Source organism: Pempheris klunzingeri, chromosome 15 (genome assembly GCF_042242105.1).
Source record: "Pempheris klunzingeri isolate RE-2024b chromosome 15, fPemKlu1.hap1, whole genome shotgun sequence".
In the NCBI taxonomy this organism is placed as follows: Eukaryota; Metazoa; Chordata; class Actinopteri; order Acropomatiformes; family Pempheridae; genus Pempheris; species Pempheris klunzingeri.
Window position 1 is genome coordinate 1,014,487 of NC_092026.1, and position 20,859 is coordinate 1,035,345.

A 20,859-nucleotide genomic window follows, 5' to 3' on the forward strand; every position below is an offset into this window, starting at 1 on the left:
CACACAATTAGACAAAGAACTTCACTGCGGTAGAGCAGCAGCTCCTGTGTCCTGTTCTCTAAAATCCCTGTTTTAGTAAATGTAGTCTGGTGTGTGTGCTGTTTGTGGTTAAACCAAAAGGATCTTCCAGGTCTCTCTCTGTAGGGATCCTTTCCATGATGCTGTCACACACTTAGAAGAACACTCTGAGGTGATCTACTGGACCAGTTCCAACACTTTTACTACCTACCAGTCATTCAGACTCCAGGATGTGGACACAGAGGACCAGGGGCTTTAAATTGGCTCTGACTGTTCCTGTTTATCTGACGGCATTAAATTCAACAAAAAGCTGTTTTTTTGCGTCTCAAACCAAAACATTACTAAAACATCATTAGATCACATGCTGCAGATAAAGGGGGGGTGAGAGGTGAGTGGTGAGGAAGAGGAAGAGGAGGAGGAAGGTTTCTGTGAGCAGCAGACAGTCAGACATCAATGTCAAGCGTTTCTCTCTGGATGAGGAGGGAGGGACGGGGAGACCGGGGGGGAGGGGGTCATGCATGTTGGTTTATTTCTGCCCCTCCTCCCTCCCCCAATCAGTGTGGTGTGTTAGAGGGCGAGTTGGCGGGCGGCGCCGGGCGGGGCGTTCGGGCAACGCGTGTTAAAGCGAGACACGGTTTAAAGGTGCTGGGGAGGCGCTGCTGCGGTTTGGCTGCTGAGACGTTTGAGCGGTGAGGAAGAAAACACGTCAACAACATGCTGTTAAGTGGCCGGCTGGCTTCGGACATTAGTCAGAGACACTCATTAGTAGGCGAAGAGGTCATCTTCATACAGTCGGACACGTGTGGGATTTAGCACACGTGAAGACAGTCTGACCTCAGAGAGACTAAAATCATGCAAAATAAATCCCATCTGTTGTTTTAAAGCTAAACAGGAACAGGCTGCACTAGAAACCTCTATTTCCATGTTAGTCTCAGTCCCGTGATGCTCTGCCTGAATTATGGGCAGGACTTCTGGTCACGAAGTCACAAACTCAGCTTTTCTGTCCGCTGGTCAATCAAACGATCAAGGGACACTAAATCAGTGGCTGAAACAACAGTGTGAAGAACACACGGTGAAAACAGATGAACCAGAACCAGAAGTCGTGTCCATAACTGGCACGGTGGGACTGGGATTAACCAGGGTGAAACCTACTGCTGCTTCCTGCTGCTGATCAAACACTCACCCCTCTGTCTCGAGACTTGGCGTTGAACTTGACCGTCTTTAATCTCGCTCTCTCCTTCTTCTCCACCCTGAGGTCAGACAGGGCAGAAGGTCAAAGGTCAGCAGAGGTCATGTTTTAGTAAAGACTGCAGCCGGTGCAGGTTCCTCTCCTTTATCAATTAAAACATCCATTAATCTGTTGGGTTTTTTGCTGTTATGTGAACAGATCGTTTTGTAACTTCCTTGACGACCGGACTTATTTCTATGTGAAGGACAGTGTTTGGTAGAAAGTCCAAAGGATTTGGTGTCTCGGTGCTCTCTCCAGCTCTGAGCTAACGCTAGCTTAGTAACGGCCATCACAACAGAGTCCAACACAATAAGAAAAAAAAGTTATCTGGTGAAGCCGTCTGAATAAATGAATGTGACCGACGTCAGGGGGTCACTGGTCGGACATTTAATTCACGGAGGGACCTTAATTTGGCTAACAGCTAACCGTTAGCATGCTAACAGCTAAAATGAAACGTGATGCTGGTCGATCACGTTCAGTCTCGTGTTGTCACATGACTGTTTTGGCCGATAACCAGGAAGCTGCTCACTGTTTGTAATGACTCACATGACGTGTGTGTGTGTGTGTGTGTGTGACTGACCGTCTCTTGCTGGGGATCACGCCCACCTCCTCCACCTCCCCCTGTGACGTCAGCTGCCTGGCCTGCCACCACTCGTCGTCGGAGGCGTTCACCACGTGGAGGATGTCTCCAAACTTGAAGTTGAGTCCCTGACTGGGCAGACCCGAGTCTCTGGTCTTATCGTAGTCGAACAGAGCTCTGCACCGAAAACACACACACACAAGCAAAAGTTATCCAACTCATCTCATCGTATAACATAAAACCTGATGATTTAAAGTTAAGAATTTGAGATTTCTCAACACAAAAATCATCCAACGTTGTCGTGTACTTCTTCATGTATTTTTGTCTGTTTTGGGCTTCCGTACGTCCCCACACACAGACGGCCCTGCGGTCTCACCTGACGTACAGCGACCTCTTCTGACTCGTCCGCAAAGATCCAGATCCAGAACTGATGCTGCTGTTCATCATCTGCTCTCTCAGGTCGTGGATCTTCGCCTCAAACCGGCTGTACTCTGGACAGGAAGAGTCCAACAAAGACAACCGCTCTTTTCAAAGACATTTCAGGCTAATTTCAGCACTTCCAAGGACCTTTTCATGACTGGACTACAGGAAGACATGTGGGAACTACTAATCCTGACAGCCTGAAACCTCTGAGCCTGTTACTGCTAGTGGAAATAATAAATATGATCTGAATGTTTTCCCAGACTAGCGGTCATGTGACGGCCCTGCAGGTGTGTCCAGGTGTCTCACCCTCCGGCCTGTAGTGGGCGATGATGGTCACCGTCTGCCCGGCGTTCTTCAAGGCGGCGGCTGCCTGTTCGTGGGTGGCGTTACGGAGGTCCACGCCGTTTACCTGAAAACGGGAACACAGAAATATATTATTATAAACTTCTCCTGATGATGGTGCGAACAAACTGAGCCAGTAATCAACTTTATTAACCCGTACAGAAAATATCAATGCTGGAAACGTAGAGCTGCACTTTCATCCCTGAAAGTCAAAGGGTGATGCTTGTACTTCTAAAACTGGGTGTTGTATTAGGTCAAAAAAGTGTTGGAATTAGTCCAGTGGAAAAACACACCAGACTCCATTCACAAAAACAGTAATTTTACTTGAAAGAACACAGAAGTTGTTGGACTAACGCTTCCTTGATCAGTTAGTGTGTTTGTGTTGTTGTGTGTAACACGAATATAGTGTTGGATAAGAATTAACCCTTTAAAACACCAAAGTCACACAATCACACAAACAAACTGGAGGCAGTCTGCTCTAGTCAGTGCTTTAAAACCCAGCAGAAGCTCCGCGGTGTGTCCCTGAAGCGTCTCTGCGCTCCGCTAAAGATACGCACCAGTATTCTTGCTGCTTGTCGCAGCCACGCCAAGCAGAGACACGTTTAAAGCAGCAGAAGAAGAAACGCAGCCTGTTTGATCCTGTTAGAAGCTCCAACATCAGTTTAAGGACCAAACCAGCTAAATGGGTGACCGTTTAAAACACCAAAGATCAAAGCAGCAGTAGACCAGCAACCATCACGTCCTGTGAGGTAGAATCACTGTTTCTGTCAATGGAGTCTGGTGTCTTTGAAAACAGCTGTTTCTGGCCCGTTCGGCGGCTGACTGTTGAGGCGATCTAGTGGACCAATTCCAACACTTTGTGTACATACAAAATATGTAGAAACAAGGCCCAGGGTTAAAAACTTCAGCCTGTCTGAACTTCTGTTTTTGAGATTGTGAACTATAAACTTGTGAGAATGTACAAAGTTATCGGGCCAAACAAACTCAACTTGACCTTCAGACAAACCAAAGTTTTCCTCTAAAAAGAAATGAGATCCTGTTTAAAGAGACATGACACTGTCCTCCCGGGATGATGACCATGGATTCTGACTGAAAGCTCCCCCCTGGCTAACACACATCTCCAAACCACCCGAGCTCATCAGTAAGTAGATTTAACTGTGTGTGTGTGTGTGTACGTACAGAGACGAGTCTGTCTCCTTTCCTCAGCTCTCCACAGAGGTCAGCTGGTCCTCCAGCCAGGATGAAGGAGATGAAGATGCCCTCTCCGTCCTCCCCGCCCACGATGTTGAAGCCCAGTCCGGTCGCTCCTCTGTGCAGCACCACCTTCCTGGGCTCCCTATTGGACCACAAGTAAGTAATGACTTAGTAAATAATAAAAAACTTTCTCCAAAGTTTCTCCAAACAGACGAATGTTATGAACATTTTGAGAGAGTTTCTCCTTTTAGGATCTTTTTTCATTACATTGGCAGAAATGAGCTTCCAGACAAACATGATGACGACAGACGACTAAAAACACCACAGCCAATCACAGACAAGACTGGATCATCAGAGGAAAATGTTTTCCTGCTGCTGGTGATTCACATCAAAGTTAAACTCTTACAAAAGAAAAATTATTTATTCTTTTGAGTCCAGAACAAGAAATTGTCAGGCTGTGTGTGTGTGTGTGTGTGTGTGAGTGTGTGAGTGTGAGAGAGAGAGAGAGAGAGAGAGAGAGTGTGTGTGTGTGTGTGTGTGTGTGTGTGTGTGTGTGTGTGTGTGTGTGTGTGTGTGTGTGTGTGTGTGTGTGAGTGTGAGTGTGAGTGTGAGTGTGAGTGTGAGAGAGAGAGAGAGAGAGAGAGAGAGAGAGAGAGAGAGAGAGAGAGAGAGAGAGAGAGTGTGTGTGTGTGTGTGTGTGTGTGTGTGTGTGTGTGTGTGTGTGTGTGTGTGTGTGTTGGCAGGTTTCCCCCAGCAGAGGGCGGAGCAGCTGCGTCTACATGAAGCTGCTGAGGGACTTTAACTACCTGCTTGTGTTGTTGACACTAATTTGATCTGCAGGGAAACTTCCTGTCAGATTTGCTGCTCGTTTATTTCTGACCTTTAAACAAAAATCACCTCCAGTTTTAAATAAAGATAAAGATTCTTCCCAAAGTCCTTCGTTTGTTCCCCACAGCTACAAATCCAGTTTGACACTAAAATCAACAGCAGGGTTCCTGCTCTGAGTCAAGGGTCAGACTCCCTGAGCTTTCCGTGACCGAGAAGCTGAACTTCCAAAAACCTATAAAGCAAACGTAACATGACATGAAACACAAAACAACAATCATTTTAAATCAGACTTTAGATCAGAAACTGGTGAAATTCCCTGACTTTCTGTCTGGAATTCTTAATTTCATGACTATCAGGTAAACTACACGTCATTTTAAAGGGGAACTCAGGTGTTTTTAACCCTGGGTCCTCTCTGTTCACATCCTGGTGTCTGAGTGACTGGAAAAAGTCCAGTAGATCACCTCAGAGTGTTATTCTAAGTGTGTGACAGCATCATGGAAAGGATCCCTACAGAGAGAGACCTGGAAGATCCTTTTGGTTTAACCACAAACAGCACACACACCAGACTACATTCACTAAAACAGGGATTTTAAAGGGTTAGTTAGGCTCTAGACTGATGGAGGGTCGTGGTCAGCCTGAGGGACTCGACTTTATGACGCTCCTGTTTACATTTACATGTTCATCATGATGTGTTGATGTTAGAATCAGTTATTACAGTGTCCCGTATGTCTGAGTGATGTTTGTGTCCTCACCGGGTGACGTCGTCGTCTCCCAGCATGCTCTTCGGGGTCGGGGAGTAGCGTCCCGAGGATGCTGGCGGGGGGAGGGGCTGCCCCAGGAAGTTGGGGGGGCTGATATGGTTCTCCATGTGCTGGGAGTACGCTGGGAAAGAGACAGACGGGATTTAGACAAAATGTCACAAAAACTACGTCCAGGTTCTCCAGCGGAGGAGAACGGCGAGGAAACACGTCCAGCAGCAGCAGCAGCGTGTGTTTCAGCCTGTGATGGCTCACCTGCTCAGACCCTCCCTCCTCCTCCTCACCTGTCGGGCTCCTGTTACTATCTGATTGGACGAGGCCGGGAGCCTCTGAGGGGGGTCGTAAACTAAACTAGTGAGTGAGAAACTCAGCCGGGTCCGATCACACTGGAAACACACGGACACGCTGGGAAACGTCAGAGTCTCTGATGACGAGTTCAGGATCAAAACACACACACAGAACAACAACAGGTTCCAAACTCATCCACAGCTAGAGAAACTATCCACACCTGAAGACACCTGGGGGCTGTGTTCGATGGCCGCCGAGGACGTCATGGTGAGAAAGGCTCAGCGGCGTCTCGACTGTCTAAACTATTGTACAACTCAAAGATCCCTCGTCCACTTTAAGACTGAACAAGATTATAAAAGACCCCCCACACCATGTCCTCTGTGACCACTTCATGTGCCCTCAGTCTCTCCGTTTTCCTGCTCCATCTCTCAGTAAATGTGTGTGAAAGAGATTCGGCTCCCGTTAAGGTGTCTTAAGGGGATCTGTTGATCATGTGATCAGAATGAGCTTTAAGCTGCTGTTTCACATCATTTGGATGTAAAACAAACAGGTTTTTATTCCAGAAGCTGTTGGACTTTGATCTCTTCCTCTTATTTTTACTTTCAGCCACTGCTGTTAATTCGTGTCCTCGTCATTCAGTCTATTTGTCATATTCGTATATTTGGATTATATTTTGAGCGAGTTTAAGGAAACGTTCATGTGTGTTAATGTTTGCGTGCCTGCCGCCTCAAGCTGCCCCCTGAGGGACGAATAAAAGAAAAGAAGTTCAACTGATTCAGAGACAGATTTAATGTTTCAGAGGACTCCGATTATGAGTCTGTTAAAAAACAACCAGCAGCAGACGGAGCTGCAGCAGCCCAGGTGAAGCCCAGGTGAAGCCCAGGTGAAGCCCAGGTGAAGCCCAGGTGAAGCCCTGGTGAAGCCCTGGTGAAGCCCTGGTGAAGCCCTGGTGAAGCCCTGGTGAAGCCCTGCCGGGATGTTTCTGGGTGCAGAGCAGAGTCTGAGCTGAAGATCCAGAAGGTTCCAGGTTTATGATCCAAACACTGTCAACACCAGTGGGAGGGAGGGAGGGAGACCTGAGCTCTGAGGGAGATCTGAGCTCTGAGGGAGACCTGAGCTCTGAGGGAGACCTGAGCTCTGAGGAGGACCTGATCTCTGAGGAGGACCTGATCTCTGAGGAGGACCTGAGGTCTGAGGGAGGACCTGATCTCTGAGGAGGACCTGAGGTCTGAGGAGGACCTGATCTCTAAGGAGGACCTGATCTCTGAGGAGGACCTGATCTCTGAGGAGGACCTGAGGTCTGAGGGAGGACCTGATCTCTAAGGAGGACCTGAGCTCTAAGGAGGACCTGAGCTCTAAGGAGGACCTGATCTCTGAGAGAGACCTGAGCTCCCCCCCCCGTGTTAGCGTGTGATTACAGCAGCTTTACAAGTCCTGCAGCTCTGACTCCAGTACAAGTACAGAAATAAAGTATTATCAGAGAAATATATTAAAGTTTACTACATGACATATTTAGATTAAATCATCTGACGCTCGTATCGGTTTCACATTCTGGACTTTTTCCTTAATCTTTCATCTTTTTGGTGAAATATTGAACTTTAATTGAAATATTGAACGTGTAAATGTAAAATTCTGATGGTTTTGATTGTCAGTGTTTCTATCGAAGCTCTCAGAAAGCGTTTGCTTTGCTGTGGTCGTCCACTTCAGTCACCATGATGTCTAACACAATGTGTCTATAGTTAAAGGACGCCTCTCTTGATGTCATGACGACTAACTGCTGCACTTTTCTCACATATTTTCCTGAACTCCTACTTTCATCAGACGGTTTTATCGCTCAGCGACTTCACACTTTGTTCAGCGTGTCCAACGTTTGGTCGTCAGGCTTTAAACTAACGGCGGAGTGTTTGTGTGTCTTCTGTTTCAGTGTTCTCCCTCTGCTCTGTGTGCTTTAGACTGTGTGTTCACATGATTATAATCTCCTCCACAGCTCTACATGGCAGAGCACCAGCACTGCTGCAGACTCAGAGCTGTGTGTGATAACGGGGTTATTCAGGACGTCTGTCTGCAGGACGCTACTGCAACACATCTCGAGTATTGTAACGCTGCGTTTAGTCACTAAACACTAAACCGAATGCAGCTGCAGGAAAAACACTATCAAGGGGCTTAACTTAAATTCAACACTTTTTAATAGCAGCGTTTCATCATGTTTAGATGTGAAAATGTAGTTGTTCAAACAGACATGCTGTCAGTTCAAAATGACAGGAGTTTAAGTAACATTTGTCATTTATTAGTGGGAAAACAATATTCATAACTAATGATATTAATCAGTGGAACCGTCCTACAGCAGAGTCTGAAGGAGGCCACATGAAGGACGACCATCCTATGACCTCCCCTGGATGTATGAAGGGACCTGCACACAGCGCTGGAGGCTCCACTCATTCTCTATTCTAATGAAGCCTGCCGAGCCAGCTCACGTCCTGTTAGCCCTCCGCTCACTTCCTGTTAGCCCTCCGCTCACGTCCTGTTAGCCCTCCGCTCACTTCCTGTTAGCCCTCCGCTCACTTCCTGTTAGCCCTCCGCTCACGTCCTGTTAGCCCTTTGCTCACTTCCTGTTAGCCCTCCGCTCACGTCCTGTTAGCCCCCCGCTCACTTCCTGTTAGCCCTCCGCTCACGTCCTGTTAGCCCTTTGCTCACTTCCTGTTAGCCCTCCGCTCACGTCCTGTTAGCCCCCCGCTCACTTGAATGGGGATAAAATGATTTAATCGTTTGACTTTCCAAATGTTGTCGTACTGAACGGATCCGATTCTGACGGTAAAACCAGTCGTTTCACAGGTTGTGACGCTCGTAGAAATGTTTCGTCAGACGTCTCCTTAAAGTATCAGTATAAAGTATAAAGTATTTCTATCTATTTCACAATGTGAGTCTATGGACGCCATTGTTGTAATTGGACAGTTTGGGTTCACAGCCTGGAGACGTTGCTGGGGGCTGGTGGCCTCAGAGACACTACGGTCACCAGGGGACAAAGTTTAAGGTGACTAAATAGAAATATGTCTGCAGTAAACCTGGAGGAAAACTATCAGTATATAACAAACATGTCATAATTCACTTTAATATGAACTGTTTTCATACAGTTGTGAATATTTTGAGGTTTTATATTAATTTTCTAAAGACTCTTCTAACCCCAGTGTCTTTTTTGATGTTTTCCTTGAGTCTTCTGTGACAAAATACCAATATGGTGACTTAAAATTGGGCATGTTGAGACAGAAACATGAAGTTGTTTTATCCTCTAAAGTTGAAGCTTGATCATGTGATGACCCCGGCCCGTTTGTCCTTCAGCGTCTCCACATTAAGGTTCACCTGGGAGCTGTTGGGAACGGATCCAGAGTTTGTGCTCTGAAAGCGCTGGAGAGGAGCTCCGCCTCTCCTTGACATTGACACGTGTTGTTTGACGAATGCCGCTGGGAACGCCACCACCACCAGCCCCCCCCCGTCTAAGACACGCTGCGGTCCCTGCTGGATCAACACTAATTCAGGGTCAAACGCAGAAAGTCAGCCGGGCCGCATCAGAAACCAGGACCTGCTAATCTGGTTTGTGTGATGTTAGACGACCTCCAGCATCGTGTCCTCGTTTGGCCGAGGAGAGACGGACGGTTTAGTGACCCCCCCCCCCCCTTCTCCTGTTTGAACTTGGATCAACTCTGATTGCAAAACAACAAGACATCATCCATCAACTCAGAACACACAACAAACTCACACAGTGTCGATGGCAGCTTTAAGCCACTAGTCTGACCTCAGTTACAGGAGAGCTCTGCTGTTTCTCCCCCATGATCCTCTGTGTCCTCATCCTGGTGTGTGAGTGACTGGTAGGTAGTAAAAGTGTTGGAACTGGTCCAGTAGATCACCTCAGCCAGCAGCCACCAAACGGGCTGCAATGGCTGCAACGTGATCCTTTGGGACAACTGCACCTGATCACAGTAGGTCCACTAAAAGAGCTTGTTTGATCCACTGACAGGCTCAGAGTGTTATTCTAAGTGTGTGACAGCATCATGGAAAGGATCCCTACAGAGAGAGACCTGGAAGATCCTTTTGGTTTAACCACAAACAGCACACACACCAGACTATATTCACTAAAACAGGGATTTTAGAGAACAGGACACAGGAGCTGCTTGTCTACTGCTGCCTCCATCAGTTAATGTGTTTGTGTCATTGTGTGTTACAGAAATATTGAATTGGATCAGACTGAACACTTTAAAACACCAAATTCACAATGTAGTCTGGTGGCTTGGAAGAGAGCGATATAACAGCTGTACCTTGCAGCCATTGCAGCCCGTTTGGTGTCTGCTGGCTGAGGTGATCTACTGGACCAGTTCCAACACTTTTACCACCTACCAGTCACTCAGACACCAGGATGTGGAGAGGATGAGGGCCAGGAGGAAAAGCACTATAGTTCTCCTCTAAGTTGGAGAGTAGATAGTGTTTCAAACAGTGGTTCTGGGGGAGAGAAAGAGGTGTTATTTGTATATTTAAATAAAAACCATGACTCACAGTTGGTGAGGTCGGGCGGGGCGAAGCTGTCGTTCATGAAGACACTGTTGGGTTTAGCCACTTTCAAGTAGACCACGTCAGGAGTGTTTTTCAAGGCAGTGACGGCATGTTCGTGGCTCACCTCCTCCAGGCAAGCACTGTTCACCTGAGCGGCGAGAGGAGACAGCGAACATCAGCAGGCAGCTACTGAGACAAACTCTCCACAACAGGTTAATAAAGTCAGTGTGTTAATGTGGAGACCTGAAGACGTTTTACTGAAGGTGATTCCACTTTGAACAAGACTCAGGATCAGTCGTCATAAACTGTTTACAGCACCAGAACATTCGTATTCATGCTACTCAATTTCATGTTTTATTCATTTAAAGGTTCTCTGTGATGGATGGTATCAACCTTCTAGTTGTATTTAAGAACATCTGTGTGTGTTCTGAATCCTGGTTTGGATGATCTTGTCTTCATCATCCCTGTTTTATTTTTTAGTTTTCCTGTTTCTACCATGACCGTCCTCACATATATGTTGGTGTGAACGAGCCTTAAAGTCAAGTTCTGAACAGGGTTAGAATCAGGGCTCTTTAGTCATTAATAACGATAAAATCAAGAGGGATTCTCTCTTGTTTGCTTTCTAAGCCTCTAAAAAGGATTTTAAACATCTCGTCAGACAAACTAAAAACTGTTTCTGCTCCGTGTTCTTACAGCCAGCAGTTTGTCTCCGATCTGCAGCCTCCCGTCTTTATGTGCAGCTCCTCCTTCGATGATCTTGGTCACGTAGATGCTGTTGTCGCCCGGGATGTGCTGGTTCCCCACGCCGCCCGCTATACTGAAGCCCAGACCTGAACACACCAGGACCACAGAGGGAGGGGGGGGGCTGTTAGAGGGATCATCGACCTGTCGGCACCGACGAGCATCTTCACAGTAACGTTTAGAGGATGTGACTGAAACAGAAACACACTGAAGCATATTTTAGGATGTTTCCGTGGAGACCGAGGCTTTGTTCTCGAGCCGGGCTTCTTCTCTGAATAATCATGAGGCCCCGAGGGATTTTTGTAAAGATCCTCAGCAAGCAGACAATCACACACACAGCAACACACACACACACACACACACACACACACAGCAACAACACACACACACACAGCAACACACACAACAACACACACACAGCACAACACACAACACACACACAGCAACACACACACACACACACACACACACACACACACACACACACACACACACACACACACACACACACACACACACACACACACACACACACACACACACACACACACACACACACACACACACACACACACACACACACAGTCTCCCTCAGGATCGACCAGATGACGATATCTAAACCAAACGACACCCTTTAACCCTTCCAGTCACCTTTGGGTCCCTTCACCAGTTTGATCTCCATCACTTTCTCGGAGACGGGTTTCCTCCTGCGCACGTACAGTCGGACCAGCGAGCCGGCCTCCTTCAGGGCCTCCACGGCTCGGCTGTGGGTCACGTCCCGAACATCCACCTCGTTGACTCTCAGGATGACGTCGTTGACCCTGAAACAGGGACAGCGGCGGGCGTCGGTCATCTCATTTGCTTTAGAGGTTCATAGACAGACAGTTTGTGGCTTTAGAGGGATTCTACTGTTCAGCTGTGTTTAGTTACTGTGTTTTCTGATCACTGTACGTCCATGTTCCACTCCTCTAAACATTAGTGAGCATCAGTATCAGCAAGACTGCTAATTTACATCCGTAGTCACTCGGCAGGAAACAACAGCAGAAGTATTTTATATACTCGTATATCATGGTGCATGGGTCACATATATATATTTGCTTTTTTAGATTTTTTGTCATTTTTGTCCCAACAAAACGTCTTCGGTGGGAAGCCATTTTTAGGGTTCAACATCTCCAGAAAAGGAACTCCTAAAGCCACGGACAAAACAACAAATCCAAATGATTAAAAGGCACAAGTAGATGTCACATTGCTCATGACTGGCCCTTGAAAATGGGAATGTTTGTGGCTCATGTGGACGTTTCCAAACTTCCAGGTAGAAATTCAGTGTTTGATGAATGTTCTCTCAAACGTCCTTAATGACACCAGTCAAAATCACCATGTGGGCGTCTACAGAGGAACGAAGGCAGTTTGTGTGCTTCAGTAAACACGACCCACTGAATGACTATTTCACGAGCACGTCGTTTTTTCTGAACCTTTTCCCTGCTGTTTTTTTTTACGTTCCCTCTGTAAGTGACCTGAGCTTTCAGTCAGACACATGAGCCTCACTGACGACTGACAGACCAACAAACGGGTTCAGCCCACAGCCCGCCATCATCACCTGGATCAGGTGTGTCAGACTGTGGCTGCTGCATTATGGATGAAGCAGTGAAAGGCAGCAGGACGCTGCAGGGGATTCTGGGTAACAGATACCAGCTCGTAATGAACAACTCCAAAACTAAACTGCTGTTTTTGAACGATGGTACCCCCCCGCCCCCCCGAGCTCTTCAAACGTCCCACCTGAGCCGTCCGTCCTGGGCGGCGGCTCCCCCCGGTATGACTTTGGTGATGAAGATGCTGGGGTCTTCACCGATGTGGGGGTTGTCTGTGCCGCCCGCGATGCTGAAGCCCAGTCCCGAGTTCCCCTGGATACCAGGACAGTCACCATGACAACCAAGATTAAAAACAAACACAACAACAAATAATTAACAGAAATGAGGTCCGCAGCATCACATCCATCATCACGTTACCAACAACAGCCACATCTCAAAGAATGACAGTCTAAACGCTGGTGTTTTTTCAGGATGAGAAGCAAACGGAAATCATCTTCTTTCTTTTAAGCCGAAGGACTTTTAAAAGTCATTTAGTTAGGCTGAATTAAGTCTTTTCAATCTTTTTTTGTGCCATGATGACAGACAGACTTATTTTTAAACAGATGAATGCACTTTTACATTCATGTCGTTTTTTGGGCAGCTATCAATCAATCGCTGTTAATTCTGTTCGTTGTTCTAACATATTTGTCGTACTGTATTTTCATGTGTATAAATGAACTGTTTCTGTTCATGTTTGCATGCCGACCACCTCAGACTGTCTGAATGAAGTATTTTGAAATATAACTCACTGCACTGGTTTTAACCCTTCATGTCCCTAAAATGTGTCCAACCTCAGCTAGAAGGTTCCAGAAGTCAATAAAGCAGAATGAGTGAGAAAAGACTTCAGACTGGAGAAACATGGAGGAAATCCTACACACTAACACACTGACTAACTAGCACACACACACTATAGACCTCCACTACACACTGACACACTGACTAACTAGCACACACACACTATAGACCTCCACTACACACTGACACACTGACTAACTAACACACACACACACACTATAGACCTCCACTACACACTAACACACTGACTAACTAACACACACACACACACTATAGACCTCCACTACACACTGACACACTGACTAACTAGCACACACACACACACTATAGACCTCCACTACACACTGACACACTGACTAACTAACACACACACACACTATAGACCTCCACTACACACTGACACACTGACTAACTAACACACACACACACTATAGACCTCCACTACACACTGACACACTGACTAACTAGCACACACACACTATAGACCTCCACTACACACTAACACACTGACTAACTAGCACACACACACACACACTATAGACCTCCACTACACACTGACACACTGACTAACTAGCACACACACACTATAGACCTCCACTACACACTGACACACTGACTAACTAGCACACACACACACACTATAGACCTCCACTACACACTAACACACTGACTAACTAGCACACACACACACTATAGACCTCCACTACACACTAACACACTGACTAACTAGCACACACACACTATAGACCTCCACTACACACTAACACACTGACTAACTAGCACACACACACTATAGACCTCCACTACACACTAACACACTGACTAACTAGCACACACACACTATAGACCTCCACTACACACTAACACACTGACTAACTAGCACACACACACTATAGACCTCCACTACACACTGACACACTGACTAACTAGCACACACACACTATAGACCTCCACTACACACTGACACACTGACTAACTAGCACACACACTATAGACCTCCACTACACACTGACACACTGACTAACTAGCACACACACACTATAGACCTCCACTACACACTGACACACTGACTAACTAGCACACACACTATAGACCTCCACTACACACTGACACACTGACTAACTAACACACACACACTATAGACCTCCACTACACACTGACACACTGACTAACTAGCACACACACACTATAGACCTCCACTACACACTGACACACTGACTAACTAGCACACACACACACACTATAGACCTCCACTACACACTAACACACTGACTAACTAGCACACACACACACACTATAGACCTCCACTACACACTGACACACTGACTAACTAGCACACACACACACACTATAGACCTCCACTACACACTGACACACTGACTAACTAACACACACACACACACTATAGACCTCCACTACACACTGACACACTGACTAACTAACACACACACACACTATAGACCTCCACTACACACTGACACACTGACTAACTAACACACACACACACTATAGACCTCCACTACACACTGACACACTGACTAACTAGCACACACACACTATAGACCTCCACTACACACTAACACACTGACTAACTAGCACACACACACTATAGACCTCCACTACACACTAACACACTGACTAACTAGCACACACACACTATAGACCTCCACTACACACTGACACACTGACTAACTAGCACACACACACTATAGACCTCCACTACACACTAACACACTGACTAACTAGCACACACACACTATAGACCTCCACTACACACTAACACACTGACTAACTAGCACACACACACACACTATAGACCTCCACTAACTTTTTTAAAAGAGACAGGAGCTAAAACAGTTTCAGCTCCTGTCTCTGAACCTGAGCATGAGAAGAATGTGTTGGTTCCTACAGTGAACATGGAATCTCAAACTTTATTTTCAAGTGAACATAAAAGAAAGGCCGAGCCGTAACAGTACTGCTGTGATTAAACGGCTGGCACTAACATGGAGGAAACATCGGAGCCCGCAGACAGAATAACAGATTGTATTTTCAGTGGGACTCAGCTGGCAGAGACGGTTTTTATTCACGCTGCACTGATAATAATTTGCACTTGAGGAAACACAGCTGAACTGGGACAAGGAAAAAAAGGAAGATATGACTGAAGATAATATAAAAGATTTAATCACAGGCAGAGTCTGGGATTAAAACACAGCTGCATTAAAAAGAAAATGCACGTTTGTGTTCGTATGAGCAGATCACAAACACACAGCTGTTCGTTACGTCCTCATTCCTCCAGATTTCTCACAGATTTGGAAACTTTAACAAACTGTGGACAAAGTACATAAAAGTAGAGCGTCAAAGTCAGATGCTCAGTCTGCTGCCAGGAGTCTGTGCGAAGGTGAATCCTCTGAATTATGGACCGTTACTCTGCTGACAACGTGGCTGTGGTTCAAAGAGAAATAAAAAGGACGGCTGCTCAGCGTCTTACCCTCTCCAGCGTGATCTCCTCGTACTCATAATCAGCCTCCGTCCCGTTCACCTGCACACACACACACACACACACATTTATCAGTTAATTACCTGTCAGGTGGGTCTCTATGATAAATCAACATATTCTCAGCTGACAGCAGAAGAAACACAACAACATAATGGAAACAGTGTGTTTGGTTTTATTTATTTTAGCTGGCAGAGCTTCACTTCCTGTCAGTAAACAGACTACAGACTACTTTCCCTTTTAAAGGACAGCTCCACTGTTTCTACCCCCAGGTTCTCTCTGTTCACATCCTGGTGTTTAAATAACAGGTAGTGTTGAATTTGAATTTGATCCAGTAGATCACCTCAGCCAGCAGCCACCAAACGGGCTGCAATGGCTGCAACGTGATCCTTTGGGACAACTGCACCTGATCACAGTAGGTCCACTAAAAGAGCTTGTTTGATCCACTGACAGGCTCAGAGTGTTATTCTAAGTGTGTGACAGCATCATGGAAAGGATCCCTACAGAGAGAGACCTGGAAGATCCTTTTGGTTTAACCACAAACAGCACACACACCAGACTACATTCACTAAAACAGGGATTTTAGAGAACAGGACACAGGAGCTGCTGCTCTGCTGCTGCCTTAATCTGTTAGTTAGTCTGTATTATCGTGTGACTTTGATGTTTTTAGGGGTTAGATCTGATCTAGTTCCACATCTGAGTATCACAAAATAACAAAACCAAACTAACTGAATGAGACAGCAGTAGACCAGCAAACTGCTTAAAATTATTGTTTTTTTCCATGAAGTCTGGTGTCTTTAAAGAGAGCGATTTAAAAGTCATTCTTTTAACTATTTACATCAAATCAAATTCTTCATTTTTCAAACAGCAGGTGAACTTGAACAAGAAAAGATTTATCACCACATTTGAAGCTAATAAAAGATTCTGAGGCTGATAAAAGTGCAAACGTCTTCTTTATGGCTTAAATAATAACTGAAGTAAACAAGCTGCAGTGTTCGTGAACTGATATGACTCCTGATGTTAACGTGGCCACAATAAGCTGCTTTCTCAAACCTGTTTTCATGATTTTCTCAACATCTTGCTCTGCAAATTAAGCCGGCAGAGATAAAGTAGCATCTCACAGAGTTGGCCGGGCAGCGGTTTAGTGTCTGCCGCCAATTTAATTTAGACTGGTCTGACTCCAGGAACCAGTCACCACTTCACAGGAGCCTTCCACCTGTCCTCTAACACAGATATATGTACTGTACAGTGTACTCTCAGTCCTCAGGGCGGCTCCACCACCTCTTCTACTTTCTCTGTACAATAAAAAACAATAAATAATAAAAGCAGCCAATTAAAACGGGAGGATTTCAGACTGATAATCTGTGATCTTGGAAACAGTCTCATCACCAGCTCCATTTATAGCTCTGGAGCTGTGGCTGAGATTTGTTCTGAACACTTTAAAGGGTAATCCTGGTTTTTTCTTTTACGTATCCTGGTGTCTGAGTGACTGGTAGGTAGTAAAAGTGTTGGAACTGGTCCAGTAGATCACCTCAGCCAGCAGCTTTGTATGACTTTGGTGTTTTTAAGGGTTAGTTCAGATCCAAGCGAACTACTTAAAGCACTGAAGTTACTCAATAACACAACAATAACACAAACTAACTGACCTCACTAAAATGACTAGTGGAGTCTGGTGACTTTGGACCTACTGTGATCAGGTGCAGTTGTCCCAAAGGATCACGTTGCAGCCATTGCAGCCCGTTTGGTGTCTGCTGGCTGAGGTGATCTACTGGACCAGTTCCAACACTTTTACTACCTACCAGTCACTCAGACACCAGGATGTGGACACAGAGGACCGGGGGGAGAAACAGTGGACTTATCCTTTAAAGTCGTAACACAGCAGAAGAATAGAATCCATATTTTTTACGCACTGACAACATTAAGGCTTTTCTGTTGTGACGACTTAGTTCATGTGCTAATGTCTTCTTGAACTACTTTATCTTTAAACCGTGATCTGTAGGGAGGAGCTACAGCAAGTCGTCAACCAACCAGAAGGTCGGCGGTTCGATCCCCGGCTCCTCCGGTCCGCTTCAGCAAAACACTGAACGTCAAACTGATTCTGGATTGTGGATTGTTTGTCCTATTAGGTTCCTCGTGTGTGAATGTCTCAAAGTGCTTTGACTGTCCATTAAACCCTCATTTTCTATTATTTCAGATCTATTCTAATATTTGTCCTGTATTTCTGTTTTGTAAACTGTGTCGGTCAGAAGGATTTCAAGTCTCTCCTCGTCACCACAATAATAATTTCCTGATCCTGATCCTGATATCGGATTTGGATTGTTCATATTGCTTTCAGGGTGGAAAAGACTTATGTTTTTGTTTCATCCACCTGGTTTTGCAATTATATTGATTAAAGCCAAATCTTCATCCCCTCAGAAAGTGTAGAACTAAAGCACGGAGGCATCCGTACATCCACTGATCACATTCGTTTCAGAAAGGCTAAATCCCACTGGGAAGGTCAGCGGCGCTAAAGATTTGCTCCTGGTCTGTTTCTGACGGAGCAGAGGCACCAGGTCAGCCGCTCAGAGGGTTTTTAACACCATGACGACCAGAGGTTCATCTGGGATGGAGAAACACTCTGACTGTGACTTTAGCTGCTGTCTGTAGCTGCAGCACAACAAAGCAGGAAGTACATCCAAGAGACACATTTAAAGCAGCAGAAGAAGAAACGCGGCCTGTTTGATCCCGTTAGAAGCTCCAACATCAGTTTAAGGACCAAACCAGCTAAATCTGAGCAGAAACACTGATCAGCAGGAGGAACTCTCTGAAACGCTCCTGGTGGAGATGAAGCCGTGCTGAGGACTGAACTTAACCGGGCCGCGGCCGGAACACCACAGAGGAGTCCGGTGGGACTTCGGGATCAGCTGTTCAGCTAGTCTGAGCTTGTAATCCCTAAACAGTAAATGCGCTGTATGAGCACCAAGCTGAATATTTGCTCCAGTGTAAAACAAAGAACAACACAGCAGACATGACGAGGAACATGATGAGGAACATGATGAGGAACATGACGAGGAACATGATGAGGAACATGACGAGGAACATGTGAACTCACGTATGGCGGCGTGTCCAGGCTGTCTGTGTTGACCACCACAGGGGGAGGATTGGCCTGAGGAGAGAGAGGACACATCGCAGCGTCAGAGGAAACATCAACACCACAGACAAAAACACAACCCCCTCAACATCCACCCACAACACCTGAGCCACCTCCAAACACAACGCCCGCTGACCCCCGCCTGCCTGCCCGCCCGCCCGCCGTGCAGCGAATAAAAAGCCAGACATTAGAGACTTACTCTCCTCATGACACTACAGAGCGACTGAGGCTAGAACAGGAAGCGGGTGGATTTGAGCAGAGATTAGTGAGGACAGAGCGCTACGTACATGGGGGCAACTCACGCTGCAGAAGATGCAACGTGGAAGCATGAAGCCTAAAAGTCCACCAGACCAGGTCCTGAAGGATGGACACCCTGCTCCTCACTGCTCCTTCTCCCTCCTCCTCCTCTAGCTTTAAAGGCTCTCTCCCTCTCTCTCTCCCTCAGTCTCTGTCTCTGTCTCCCTCAGTCTGTCTCTCTCTCTCTCTCTCTGTCTCTCTCTCTCCCTCAGTCTCTCTCTCCCTCTCCCTCTCTCCATCCCTCTCTCTCTCTCTCCCTCTCCCTCCCTCTCTCAGTCTCTCTCTCTCTCAGTCTCTCTCTCTCTCCCTCTCTCTCTCTCTCTCCCTCCCTCCCTCCCTCTCTCTCTCTCTCTCTCTCTCTCTCTCCCTCTCCCTCCCTCCCTCCCTCTCTCTCTCTCTCTCTCTCTCCCTCTCCCTCCCTCCCTCCCTCTCTCTCTCTCTCTCTCTCTCTCTCCCTCTCTCTCTCCCTCCCTCCCTCTCTCTCTCCCTCCCTCCCTCCCTCTCTCCCCGGGAGGAGCCAGATGGGCTCTTAAAAGTCATGTGGGGGAAGTGTGGCATTTCTCCCACTGCTCCTATCGCTAATCTGCTCACTTCATCACAGCCACAGCTGGACGGCAGACGAGGAACTAAACTCCATGCGGCGACGGCGGCCGGAGAGTGGAGCAGCCAATCACATGAGGACAGATCTATACATGGATGTGGCAAGACAGGAAGAGGAGTGGAGGAAAGTAAATGCAACAAAAACAAACAAACAAAAACAAAAAAAAAAAGGACCTGTGACGTCGGAGGGATGATGGTGGTGTCGGCTGCGATTGGCGAGACTGGGATCACAGGGATTATGGGAGAGGAGGGCGGGGTGGCCTCGGCCTGCTGAACAATAGCATGGTGAGGGGTCAAAGGTTAGACAAACACAGTGCAGCACAGATGAACAGCAGCAGGACGAAGAGGAGGAGGAGGAGGAGGATGTGTGCATGTCGATGTTGGCTGACAGGTGTTGTGATCGGTGCCTCTGTCCCGTTTGTGTTCATGGTGCTGAGGTGCCAGATGGGGGGAGTTTCTCTCTCTCACACACACACACACACACACAGGGCAGGAAACAGGAAGTGTCAGCGAGGTCAGCCAATCACGCAAAGACGTCCTGTGATTGGCAGATTACCTGACGCTGCACTTTTTGGTGGATCCTGATGTGACCAACTCTGCCCCATCTGCTGCTCTGAGAGGATTAAAGCCATACTATTTGACCTCTGTGAGTGTGTGTGTGTGTGTGAGAGTGAGAGAGTGTGTGTGTGGTAAATCCCCAGTCCCTCGGTACAGTCTCAGCAGGGGGTGGATGTCCTTTTTGTGATTATTGAAAAGCAGCAGCAGACATTTCAATCAGGGGGAGCGGAGCGTATTAACCCTGACAGCAGGTCAGAGGTCAGAGGTCACACATTCACAACCATCCCAGCAGAACGTCACACAGACAGGTACTGTGGGGGTCCGACGGTACCACAGCAGACATCTGTCATGTCACTTATTGGAGCTATAGATGAGATTCAAAAAATACAATATGCAGTTGGGGAGGGGGTTAATA

General features: G+C 46.7%; 1 protein-coding gene across 11 annotated transcripts in view; it reads right to left on the bottom strand.

Annotated features, from left to right (window-relative positions):
• The window catches only part of LOC139213735 (disks large homolog 1-like), a 112,212-nt gene that overhangs the window by 11,641 nt on the left and 79,712 nt on the right, over positions 1–20,859 (bottom strand). For 6 of the 11 annotated variants that reach the window (XM_070844345.1, XM_070844344.1, XM_070844343.1 and 3 more), the window contains 12 exons: positions 18,951–19,004; positions 15,854–15,904; positions 12,719–12,843; positions 11,594–11,763; positions 10,895–11,031; positions 10,205–10,349; positions 5,366–5,495; positions 3,771–3,927; positions 2,556–2,658; positions 2,203–2,317; positions 1,827–2,003; positions 1,202–1,268 (listed from right to left, as the gene is read on the bottom strand). In XM_070844345.1, coding sequence (XP_070700446.1) covers positions 1,202–1,268; positions 1,827–2,003; positions 2,203–2,317; positions 2,556–2,658; positions 3,771–3,927; positions 5,366–5,495; positions 10,205–10,349; positions 10,895–11,031; positions 11,594–11,763; positions 12,719–12,843; positions 15,854–15,904; positions 18,951–19,004 — 1,431 coding nt within the window. Of the gene's footprint in view, positions 1–1,201; positions 1,269–1,826; positions 2,004–2,202; positions 2,318–2,555; positions 2,659–3,770; positions 3,928–5,365; positions 5,496–10,204; positions 10,350–10,894; positions 11,032–11,593; positions 11,764–12,718; positions 12,844–15,853; positions 15,905–18,950; positions 19,005–20,060; positions 20,157–20,859 lie in introns of all 11 variants that reach the window. The other 5 variants (XM_070844342.1, XM_070844340.1, XM_070844339.1 and 2 more) reach the window with 2 other exon arrangements.